At 29.9% G+C, this 13,369-nt stretch overlaps 1 protein-coding gene across 10 annotated transcripts in view; it reads right to left on the bottom strand.

Moving 5' to 3' along the window:
• LOC118189241 (kinesin-like protein KIF11) overlaps positions 1-12,890 on the bottom strand; it is a 191,298-nt gene extending 178,408 nt beyond the window's left edge. The window contains exons 1-3 of one of the 10 annotated variants that reach the window (XR_015038916.1): positions 12,693-12,810; positions 12,014-12,084; positions 8,509-8,647 (exon numbers count right to left, since the gene is read on the bottom strand). Coding sequence is in view for 6 of the 10 variants with exons in the window: in XM_085809125.1 (XP_085665251.1) it covers positions 8,509-8,647; positions 12,014-12,084; positions 12,693-12,728 (246 nt within the window). In the remaining 4 variants the exon portion in view is untranslated. Of the gene's footprint in view, positions 1-8,508; positions 8,661-12,013; positions 12,085-12,602 lie in introns of all 10 variants that reach the window. The other 9 variants (XM_085809126.1, XM_085809127.1, XM_085809125.1 and 6 more) reach the window with 9 other exon arrangements.
• Between the last annotated feature and the right edge of the window lie 479 nt (positions 12,891-13,369).

The following is a 13,369-nucleotide window of genomic DNA, read 5'->3' as shown; positions in this document are numbered from 1 at the left end:
GGAAATGCAATGATAACTGGTTACCCTTCACTGCATCTGTCATGGAATTCTGCCACTGTTCAAAACCTTGTTCAGTATGATAAATGTTTAAACAGACAAAAAATTAAGTAGAAAATTTGTAATTTTTTGTAAACTGAGAATATATAATTTTTAATTTTTATAATGTACTTAAAAAATAATCTGCATTATATGTGTGTGTGTGTGAGAAATCCCAATGGGAGCTCACTAATCTACTACTCTATGTAGCCTATTTTTATTTATTAAAGAATTTACATTTCAAAAAGCTTTACAATAAAACGCTTTCATTTACTCTCATATTTACAGATACATAGATGATCTTATTACCTTTAATAATTTTAACAATATAGAAAATCTCAAATTTATCTAGTGTCTTACTCTCAGTAAAACAAATTTCATAAAATTTAGTCGACTAGCTTTATCATCAAATAGTAAACCACAAACAGATTCTACTCTTTGACAAAACACGCTAATTCAATTTAGTCCAAGTAACAAATTAATTACTTAATTCATCAAATACAATGCATTAAAAATATCTGTACAGATACAATAGCTATACAAAACAAAGTTTTCCTACTAATTTAAATTCTTAAAAATAATCTAGTGCAAAATAACTTTATTAATTTTTGTCTTAAAAGAGCAGGTGCTAAATACTCAATCTAAATCATTTGGCTGATAGGGTTATGATAATTTATTCCCAGACCTTGAAGAGACTGAATCTGTTGAATAACTATGTTAACCACTTGCGCTACGACTAAACTTCACGGTTGCGGTGCCGTGCGCTACAATATAACAAGCAGTAAAGTGTCTCATTTACGCCGCTCTGCGTCTTCGAATGCAATCCAGAGCTGTAACTCGAGAAATAAACAATCTCGTTGTGAGGCAACATGTACACCACGTTATTTTCATTTTTGCTATAAATGCTTATTGACATGGTGCTAACGTTGCTCGCGGTTTGAGACAAAAGCATTTCGACGTGCGTGGCACGTCTTTTTAGTGCAAGGGGTTAAAGAATTTGTAAATATTGTACATAAATTAGTGTAATTACTGTATATGATGTAATTTCTTTTATTCTCTTTCTTTTACCAACAAATGGGCCTAATTTAAATTTCTCAGTCTACTTTGTCGCCCTTGATTAGCGAAGAATACACATTCTTTTGCTCTTCTTTTTTAAATTAGATCATTAGCCAGAAATAAATTAATTTCTTTCATTTGGTCAGCTTAAAAACATATTTACCAGAAGACCCTTTTCACTCAACAACTCTGGCAGCCCAAACACAAATTCTTTTCCACCTTCCAAAAATAGTATCCAACAGGTCACAACTGAAGCTCTCTCTCCTCCTCGAAATTTTACGTAAGTTAATTCATTTCTAGCCTTTAATGAATTTTGTATATTTTCTTACTTTCATAATTTTTTTCTTATTTCTTATATACTGATGTTTCTTTTAAGTCTAATGAGAAGGTATTTTTGTACCTTAGTTCTATTCATTGTTTTACATGATCAATGGTGAAAGCGTCAGGAAGCATTTTCCTCAAGTAAAGATATTCAAGTTACTATAAACATATTCAACTTACTACAATTTTAAGCTCTGATTCTCAGATTGTATTTCAAGTAAAACAGAACTGATTCTCAACTAGCAAATTACATAATTTTAAACTCAGTCTTACTGAACAGCTTTACCGTATTGACTATTACTTGCAAAAAGCGACAAGAGATTTTTGCTTTTATTAATTATTGTTAATTGACTAATTTCCCATCAATGGCAATAATTACTTAGTTTGTTAATTGCACTTTTGTTTTTATAATTTTTAATTTTTCAATTTTTTTCTGCACTCTCATGTTCCCCCAATTAAGTTTTAAATACGCTAATGAGTAAATTTACTGTAATAGAATTAACCTTGCTACTTTGTTTTCCTGAGAGAATATATTCAATACCTTTCTAGCAAATAAATTAATATTTTATTACTTAGAAGCTTTAGCACAAGTACTAAGCAATTTAATAATATATACACCCACTATTTTAATTTGAACAATAATTAATAAATTTATACATCAATACATCTTGAAAAATCATATTATGCCAAGACAATGTTATCTATTTGAATAATTGATAAATGCCACACTGATGGTATAGTGCTTAGAGGAGCCAACTGCAATACTGAAGAGCCCAGGTTTGATTACCAGAGAAGGCATGGATGTAAATTGTTTGTCCCCTCATAAGAGGTAATGTTGGCCACCTATTAGGCATCTCCATTATAAAATGATCACTACTTCTGGCCTTAGTAGTGGTGAAAGCCTAAAAATGGCTAGTGCCTGCCATAAAAAAAACTGGCATGCTTTTATATGAGATAGTCCTTCCATTTAATCTTTTGCAGAAAGTCACGATGGATGTGTGGCAGACATTCATAATTATATTAAGTAGAACTACTTTCTCATTTACAATTCTCATCTGCAAACTACTGAAAAATATTGTAAAGTTTTCAGTTAAAGTACTTCAGGTTCAAATCATAATTCGCAACCATTCTTTTCATATATATAATACAACCTGAATGATTACACTTAGGGGTACTAATTACAAGTTCAGAAATAAGGCTACTGTATTTTAGTTGCAGCAAACAATACAGCACATTAAGTAATGCTAGTAGATAATGACAAAAGGAAACAAATTTTCAGAAGACTTATCCAATGCAGAGAGAAAAAAAAAAAAACTTGCTTACTTTCATATAACTTAAGATTTGAAATGATTTCTTTACATCAAAGATAAATAAAATATCCAAGTACACACTTCTCACCAAACTCATAAAATATATTCTATACATTTACAGATTTATGCAGGTTGCAATAGCAAATGGCCCAGCTTCCAAAGGGTTTCTCAAATCCTCAATTAATTATTGATTGATACATCTTGCAAAGTTATGAGGAGATGTAGTATTCATGATTTTTAACTTCAAATTAATCAAATGTCGGATGCTAAACAGCTAAAGATGTTATTGGATACTTAACTAGATATCCCTCTAAAGCAGAATTATTGTTTGAATTTGCTAATTTTTCACACTTTTTATTCCATTATTACCTAATTAGAGGTAAAATGCAGCTAACATTAAATTCCATATATTTATTTTTACAAGCTTCCACTTCATGATTACTAGCCAACAAGGAATTTCAAAGAAGTCAGATGAGCCCAAAATGACAAATAATTTTTAAATAAATTTAAAAAATAATATATAAGCTCATATATTGTCTGAACATTGATTTTCAAGAATGAAAAAGAAAAAATATTGACCCATATAATTTTTGCAGAAGCATTTCTCTTTTCTGTATTTAACCACAAAAAATATTTTTTGTATGCATGTACACTTGTACTTTTATGATGATTTACATAATGAAATTCGCTTTAGATAATATGTTTTAACCTATCTTTACCATTAAGGAAATTCAAAGCTGCATAGTATGTACAGAAATTTTAAATTTGTTATACAAAGCATTTAATTACTGGTGCCTGAGAACTTGTTTGGTTAATCTTCAGATTGTAGTAACTTGGCGATTTTGGGGGGAAAATTTGGCGACCAACCCTGCTACAGCATCCTGCTAGTTTTTTGTTTTTGGACGCCATTTTGTTTTCACGAAGTAAATGCATTTTTTTTTTAACTCAACATTTTTTTTCAACAATCTGCTAGCCGAATTACGCTTATGCTAGAACTTTTATGGAACAAAAGTGCTTAATCATGATGAAGATTAGGTACGAAATTGGGAGAAAGTGCAGAATCGCCCACTGCTTGCCGCATTTTTAAGAATTGCACATACACAGTATCCATGTACACGTCGACCTATTTTCACTTAAAAAAAATCCCAGAATTGCACAAAAATGGCATTGCACACACTCTTGACTTTATCCATGTACACTGCTGAAGTCCTAGCTAGTAACCTTTATTGCCTTACCAAAATGTCGCCAAACTACCTGTTACCATATTCCAAAGATTAGCCACTCGTTTATTCCACATATTTTGTCCTTGTTGCGAGTTTCCCAAGGATGTGAATGGCATTTGTAATGGCTGCGCCTAGAAACATGCATTCAAATTTTTGGATAATAAATACAGACATTAGATAAGCATATAGGGCTATTTAAATATTTCAAATTGAAAACACTGATAATTAACCTAGACTTATTTTAATTGTAAGTGAAGCAGACGAAAAATTAGGGATTTATATCTTTGATGCAGTTCACATTTTTTTCCATTAAACAATACACATGTGTGTGTAACTATTATTTATAAGCAACCTGAATTTATAGGGAATATAAAAGATGAAAAGAATTCACATTAAAAAATTCAATAATTTATAATACTTTATCGATTACTTTGAAAAATCAATATATAACGTATAATAATTTACTATATTTTGTAGAAATATCTTCTAACAAACAGTTTGTTGCTCACATGTTAAAAAAAATTATAATTCTGATGTCCGATTTAATATATTTACATGAACAGTTCGAAAGTACTGAAATTTTTAACTCAACATATACTTTTCTAAATTAACTCTTTCACATCGAGAGAGGACCAAATCTCCTTTCCTCAAACATCGAAAACCCCCGTGTATATGAAGTTCTGTTGGAATGCGTTTCTTTCCCCCATGACAAATTGAATACTACAACACTAACAATAAGCTACTCAAGTAAAGCAACTTCTTTCTTGGATGCTTTCACCCAAGAAAATTTTGGGCATCCATAAGCTTAACATTGACAGTAAACAAAGGAAAAAGAAGGTGCATTAAAATAACAGAACTACTATTAGTCACTTGAAAAGAATGACTGACGTGTCATTTAACAACTCCTGAAAGCAATGAGCAATGCTATAACGTGATAGGGGAAAGTACTAGGTAGGAAATTATTCAGGCATTCGGGTGACCTGCCGTTGTCTGAATGCTCGGGTGTTTGGGGCGACTTTGATGTGAAAGAGTTAAGCAGAATTAAAAAGCTTACTAAAATTCTTTGCTTTCATAAACCGGAATAAATGAAGTGCTTATTTAAAATTACTTAAAAGCTAAGCTTCAAATACAGCACAATTTTCAAATCAGCGATTGCTTAATCTATGAACCCCTGTAATCCATTAAAAAAAATTGATTATCAGAAAATTCAGCTTGGAGAATTAATAGTCTTCTTCACATGTTCTTTATCATTCCTTTTTTCTGTAAAAAAAGTACTGCATAGCATCTTGACTAAAGAAATTAATTTATTATTGAAGTTATTTACAGGGTTCATAGCCACATTTTAGTTAAAAAAATAAGCACCTATAAGCACTTTTCAAGCACATTTTAAGAAAAAAAATAAGCACCTGTCTAATTACATTATACACAACTGCATAACCTTAAAAATTAGACTCGTAATTTAAAATATGAGAAATGCAGTATTTATTAAGAGAGAATAAGCATTACTTCAACCATGGAAAATAATTACTTTTTTTTTTTTTTAATTTTAAATAACAGTTCAATTTACAGAACTAGTTTACAATGAGAGGGAAAAAATATGCAGAACTAAACTATATTACAAGATTTAATGATGAAATTTCAGTTCAAAATAGAGGAAATAAATAATAATAAAGCATATTTATTCTATTCGCTTGAAACTTAATAATAAATACAATTTATTTTTCCACTCATATTGATATTTAACTAATTTAAATCTAAATTCTGAACATTTTCTAAATTTTCATTGTATATCAATTTTCCTTCAACAGATATTGCAAGCAAAGTAATTTAAGTAAAAAAGAGGAACATTTCTGAAATCAGAAGACAGAAATTTGCTTCCTGCAGTCAGCCTTTAACAGTAAAAGCTTAACTACCCGCATACTTGAAAATTGGTGAATATTCGGACAGTCCAGCGTAACTTGAAAAAGAGGAGCGGAGGGGGGATAGACTGAAGCCGTTCTTTAGATTTTTCTGCTAAATAAATGCTTTTGACATTTCGATATGTGCATCATATTAAAACAAACCAATGGAACAGAAAAATATTCTGCTTTTCAAGCACAGTAAAACTCTTTTAAGTGTTCATAAACAAATCTCAGACCGAACATCAAAATTAATTATCTCTGCAAAATATCGCAAATGTTATTGCGCAATACGTGCGTGGTAATTCTTCCCTACATGATATTACGCAATCGGATTCAACAGTTGTCAGTATTGGGAGAATAAAGAATTAAATAAAGGAAAAGAAAGAGACTTACCAATCTGGGGTGTTTTTCATTCTAATTTTCAACAGACTGAGTTAAATTTCTGGAATAGAATCATTCTTTGCTTGGGTTGGTAGACCGCAAAACTTTTAGTCCTATTCAATCCAGATTGGAAAGCGACAAAAAAAAAAAAAAAAAAAAAAAATGCAGCAAACTGTAACAGTTTCAATATTTGAGATTTTGCGGAGAAAGGGGAGAACCTCCCAATCTTCGTACTGTATAATGCATTGGCCAAAAAAATGAAATTATTTTGACTATTTGATTACTTTCCCTTTATTTAAGCCATTCCGAATATTATTCCTTAGAAAGCTAATCTGTGTTAAAACACAACCATTTTTGGAAGTTTACTATACTTCAACTGTTACTGCAACTATGTTATTATAAACATTCATACATATACTCATAATATAAGCATAACGATCATAATAAACACGAATATGAACCGACCAAGTGGAACGAGAATGTAAATTATTAAGATCTTGATAGAAATTCAAACGTGTTTAGTATTTGGGTAGGAGGAAAAGAATGCCGAATCTACCGAAATTTTCTACTGCTTTCGAAATTCTTTGACCAACAGAATGACGGGCACCTGTCTGTACTTTCCGCGCACACCAAAGGTTATGTTAATGCAGAGAAAGGGGGAAAAGCTATTTCCAGGAGTATGATTCACCATCTGACATTCCATATTAGGAAGAAAAGTTGTTTATTTAGTTTCGGCTTTGGTACGGGGAAAAATTGTGCATTCATTTAAAAAAAAAAAGCACTAAAAGCACTAAAAACAAAACAAAAAAAAATGGGCTTTAAAGTAAAAGTAAACACCTATAAGGGCCTTTATATTTTATTTTCAAATATAAGGACTTATAAGCACTTATAAGGACCGCTACGAACCCTGTATTTAGCATTTTCTACACTTATCCCAGCACTGTATTTTCATATTTATAGCAAAGACAGATTCTGAATCGGACAAATTTTATTGAATAAAATTACTACTTCTGTCTTCCTAATCTTTAAAATTAATTTTATGTAGTTAACACACATAAAAAAGATATTTGTTTGTTAGCATTTCATACCACAAGTAAGCTTGTTTACATTGGCAGCAAATGGCAATACATACTCAAAATTATCATTCATAAAGAAGGTCTCCCAACCTTTTTCTACCAGTATTACTGAATATATATATATGTATTCACTCATTCAGAATATGTAAAAATAAAGGAATTAGCTGCTAATATTCTAAATATAAACAGTTAAAGTGCTGTTATTAAAAAAATAGATTAGATGTTACAGCACTACTAAGCTATTTTGAAAATATGAAAAGTCACCAAGTGATCACTTCTTGCAACAAAAATGCAAGATAATATTGGCTTAACTGTAACTTGAACTGGAACTGGAATACATACTTGCCAACCTACGACTCTTAAAAATCACAAGATTTTTCTTAAGAAATCAAGAAAATTTTTAAAGATTTTTTAAATAATAAAAATATACAGTGAGAAAATACTTTTAATGATGAAGCTTTAAATAGTAATTAATATCTGAAAATGCAGTTATTAATTCTTAAATGCAAATGCAAAAATACTTACATGTAAAAAAACAATTTTATTACTTGTACTTTTTAATAATAGAAAAATACTCTAACCAATTTCACTCATCATTAAATAATACTTCAACCAGATCACTAATCATTGATTACAAAGCAAGAATTAATGGAATTTTGTACTGTAGAACTGTGTTAATTTATTATTACTGGTTTATTGGTTCTCAACCAAGGGAATTCCTACATTCAGCTGAGACAACTGTTGAGTACGTAGTTTATGAATATTAAAAAAAAAAAAAAAAAAATAGTTTTATTCATCTTTTGGTATCTATCCGAATTTTCTATAATTTTTGTTATTTAATTTATAAAACACTTAAAAAAAATAACCTAAATCTAAATGAATGTGTATAAGTATTTTTCAAGGTTTGAAAAAGGAGGGAGATGATCTCCCAATGCTGAAAGGGGTGGAGGAGGCAAAACTGGATGAGAATCACTGATCTGTAATCCATAAAACTATCTAAACTGCATTATTCATGCTCTCAAGGTGTGCAAATTTTCAGAATTCAACTAATATAAAGATAAAAAAGGGAAATCTCAATATACAAAAAGGTGAAATTTATACAATTGTAATGAAATCTATTATAGCTCTTGAATTAATTATACTGTTAAAATCATAATACATAACTAAAATAAAATGTCACTAAAATTATAAATTTCACTTTTACCTTTGATGTTTCAGAGCTGAATATTTTATCAAAGACAAATATTTTGCTTTCAGATCCACCATTCTTCTGAGGCAATGTGATTTGGTAGCCATCTGTAGAAATTCTATTTTGCAAGCTTTGTTCACTCTCACTGGATGACCTAAAAATAAAAACTATAATTACTTCCTAACTTTGCCAGTTAAAGTATTTTACTATTCAAAACAGAAGTAACTTAACAGAAGCACCAAGTAAGTACTTTTTTTACAAAATACAGTTTGGTCATATAACTAAACATAGTCTATAAAAGAAAGAATTATTGGGAAGGAAAGGATAATATATGAATTAAATAGACAATTGATTGTCAAACAAAAAATTAAATGTTTCAGAATATTTTACACTAAATTATTGAAATATTTCATTTTGTATACCACTCCAAACAAATTAAAGAGTTTATTTTGCTTTGCTAAATGTAGTACAATTGTATATCTTTCATTCCTTACTCATATTGGTTTAACAATTAACTTCTTACAATATATTTCTAAATAAGCAAGTATATTTTAAGATTTTTGTATTAATTTAGAATTCAAACAACAAAAATCTGTTATATTTGCAAATTTTCACAAATTTTTGTATAGTGTTGAAGTTACAGCCTTTACAGAGTTTTATCAAACATTTAAGCAGTTTTCCAATAAAATGAAAATCAATTTAGTAGATTTTAGCCTCTTAAAAAGAAAGGTATAATATTTACTCTACAGTGCTGTAGAAGTAAAAAAAAGTAAAGAACATTTTTAGTCATCAAAGGAAAATTTATCTCAGCATCTGCTGTGAAAAATACATTCTATATAATCTTTAAAAAGTTTATATATATATTTATATATATATATGTATATATATATGAGAGAGATAATGTAATTGGGATATAAACTAAGCACAAATTTACTGCTGAAACTTATCAGTTAGGTATTTTGGGTTGATCTTTACAATATGGTAACTGGTAGTTTGGCGACATTTTGGGGGCGATAAAGGTTACTACCTGGGACTTTGGTAATAATGTGAGCAGTACTCAGTTCCGATTACGCATTACTTTGCGTGAGGGAAATGAGAGATCATGGGATATGTCATGTGATATTAATGGACGAATTACGGTTCTTTAATCGGAAAAGGGGGGGGAAATCGGGAAAAAATGTGGATATTTTGTATTTAGCTTCATTCTGTGTTGTGTGAAACAGTGTTGTTTAATTTTTGGATCCCATGGCCCTAAATAAAGTGAATTCGAAATGGGTATTTAGGCATTGTGATAGAGAGAAGTTTGCTTTTTATTTAGCGGAGGAAGTATGGAGGAAAAATTTGCACAAAAAATCTTTCAATAATTTTATTGAATGAATTAGAAAAGTGTATCCGCCACATAATCAAGATTCTGAAGAAGATTAGGTAAGTTAGTATTTTTAATTATTTGAGGATATTATTTTTATGCATTGTTCAAAATGTAAGGTGGAAAGGAATTTGGTATTATTGGGAAAATTGTTATTAGCAATGATTTAGTTTAAAGTAATTAGGATTGTAATATAATTTTTATTAATTTAATGTATGTGCTCATTTATATTTTAAGTAGTGTTTTTGAATTTAATTATATTTTAATGAAATGATAGTTATTTTGTGAATTTTATGTTTGTAGGAATTTGGTATACGTTTAAGTTGAAATAAACGTGCATGGAAATAATTTAAATATTTGACACTAAGTATTTGTAATGCTTGCTAATTTATGAGAAAAAAACAGTGTACATGGATATAGTGAAGAGTGTGCGCAATGCCATTTTTGTGCAATTCTGGGATGTTTTTTTAAGTAAAAATAAGTCGGCGTGTACATGGTTTATGTGTATGTGTTATTTTGAAAAACGCGTAAGGAGTATGGTATTGTGCACTTTTTCCCAATTTTGCTGTGAATATTTGTCATGATTAAGCAGTTTTGTTTGATAAAATTTCTAGCATAAGTGTAATTCGGCTAGTAGATTGTTGGAAGAAGTGTTCAGTAGATAAAAAGAAAAGAAGCATGTCTTTACTTCGTGGATACAAAATGGCGGCGGGGGAAAAAAAAAAATAGAGGGTTGCTGTAGGAGAGTTGGTTGCCAAATTTTCGCCAAAAAATCGCCAAGTTACCATAATGTAAAGATCAACCGTATTTTGTTTTACATTTAATCTCAGATTCATGGGGTACTAGTAACACTATATATAACAGATTTGTGTATTTTGAATTTTCTATTCATATTAATTTAGAAATTTTTGTATGTTATGTAATTCTAAATGAGCCCCCCCTCCCAATTTTTTTGTGCATTGCTGATTTCCACTAATATCAAAGTTTTACCATAACTACCATACTTTCATCAATATCATTCCTATTTTCAATATGCCCTTGATGGAAAAAAGCTGATACATCCAGAAATAAAATATGTATGTGAATTAATAAAATGGCGAAAAAAATGCAGACAACTCGCTTATTTAAATTCATACCCAGCAAAATTCATATCCAAACATCATGTTGGCTAAAATAATGTATCTGATGAATTACTAATTCAATTTGTGAATTGTGGCTATTAGAAAAACTTAAAATTCAATTTTCAGTTATGTTTACATAATCTGTTTATTTTAAATTGCTTACAGTATTATATTTAGTAATACAATAATTACAAATTTACATCAGACTGCAAATGTATATCTAGGTTAAATAAACTACATTGTGTAAATATTGAAAAAGTGCAGATTTGTGCTGATCACCATTTAGTTTTATGTTAGTTTATGGCTGACAGGGCCAGCACTTGTTATTTTACTGCCTTCTGTAGATCCTAAATTATTCCAACTGATGCCTCCACAAATTTTAAAAATTTTGCTTCCACTGAATTCTGGTACGCAATGCCTCTCCTAAAGTCTGAAAATTATTCTATTCCTAAATTTTACTGCTCAATGCTTCTCTAAATTGTGAAGTTTTTGCAACCACTAAATTCTGCTGCCAATACTGCCACGCTGGTCGCAATGGCTCTGATACACACTCCAATGGCTGTTGGTAACATTCAGTTTTCATTTCATGTGAATAACAGTCCTGTAAATTACCTTGCATTATTTGATGAATGAATGGCCAAAGTACTACAAATTCCGAAATATATATATTAAGAGAGCACCATAAGATATACCTCATCATGAAATCAAAATGAGAATTCAAATTTGAGTACATCAGCTTTGTACAAATTTATAAGTTTATACATAAGTAAAAAGTTCAACAATAATAAATACAATGAAATTAAATAATAGATTATGTTATACCATACAGGTTTCTTTTCCTATTAAATTTCTACAATACATGGAACTGAACTAATTTCTCAGTTTAAATTAATTTACAATTTTCAGTTATGTAAACAATTTTGCTAAAGTCATTGCAATTCGGGGCTTAAATATAATACACTCCATTCAGTTACAGATCGCACATATCTGAAGCATACATAAAAGAAAATTTATTAGAAAGTTCATGACTTACTGAAAGTAGAGAAACACTTTAATTCTCTGCATTTCATCGTCACTTTCAGATGCATTATCAAAACTCATATCCTAGTTACAATTCGTTTAAAAGTGAATCAGAACATGTAGAGAAATATTTCAATAATAAATATCATGAAAAGTAAGAACAAAACTATACACATAGATAGGAACAGGTGCTAAGTATATTAAAATAATACCATGTAATGAAAAGTAATAACAAAATTAACTACACACATAGATAGGAACAGGTGCCAAGTATATTAAAATAATACCAATCTATTCGAATTTTGAAACAAACTCATTATTAAATTTAAGCATCTTTGCAACATATGAGAACAAATCAGAACTTAATTTTTTCTTCAGTTATTTACGCCTCTGTACATAATTTTCTATTATATAAATAACGTGGACAAGCGTTATTTCAAATTTTAATTAAAAGAAAAAAAATTAAGTCATTCCTTGCTTTATGTATATATAAATTTACGAAAATATACTTAAACCCAACCTACAATATAAGAAAATGAACAATAATATAACAACCAATATCTACATTATTCTAAAGCAATAAAACAGTTCCTTCAAAATACCAAATTTCTGCCTTAGTCTTCAACTCAAGTTCTACCTTCTGATTACAAAACGTATTTTTCAACACACACCCTTTCACGATCGGCACTTACCACCACAGAATGTCTATGTTCCAAAGAACAATGCATATTCTTTGCTTACCGCAAGCTGTCAAATTGGCAAGACTTGAATTCCCGCTGCGCAGTGTCTGCTCTCTTTATGCTTGTGACGTTGCAATTGGCTACAACTCCCTATAGTGAAGCAAAGGCTTGCATTTAGCTGGATCAGTCGGACATCGCTGGTGGTTCTTGTTGGCATCAACCGCTAGGGATTTTGCCCTCTAGTTGGCTTTGTTCTCTAAAGCGTTTGGCTGGAAATAGAAGAATAAGCACTTTTTCGCAACTTAGATTCGTATCTAAGTTAAACAAACATGAAAATGTTATTTGCTGTATGAGAAAATGCAAAATAAAGTTGAAACATAGATGAAGTAGATTATATATCAAGAAATTATATTCTTGTGATGAGGACTTGAAAATTATTTGCAAAGTATATAAATGCGCTAACACTAGAATAATAAAATGCGTTGAGAGTAATAATATGGGTTGAAGTAAGGTACAAACAAAGTCCTATTCCTGCTTTGTCGGGAGCAAAGTCAATGTCTTTGCAAGATATGAAAGTTGAATATATAATAAATGAAACTCCAAAATGATGTAGAGAATTCAAAACAAAATGCCTTGGAATAAGGCTCTACATTAATTTGTATATCTGATGCAAAGGCTAACCCCTTACT

The sequence above is a fragment of the Stegodyphus dumicola genome, chromosome X2, assembly GCF_044657685.1.
Source record: "Stegodyphus dumicola isolate Sdum_Otavi_A_Nest chromosome X2, ASM4465768v1".
Lineage (NCBI taxonomy): Eukaryota > Metazoa > Arthropoda > Arachnida > Araneae > Eresidae > Stegodyphus > Stegodyphus dumicola.
Note: the sequence above shows the minus strand (reverse complement) of the source record. Positions and strands in the feature narration are given on the sequence as shown.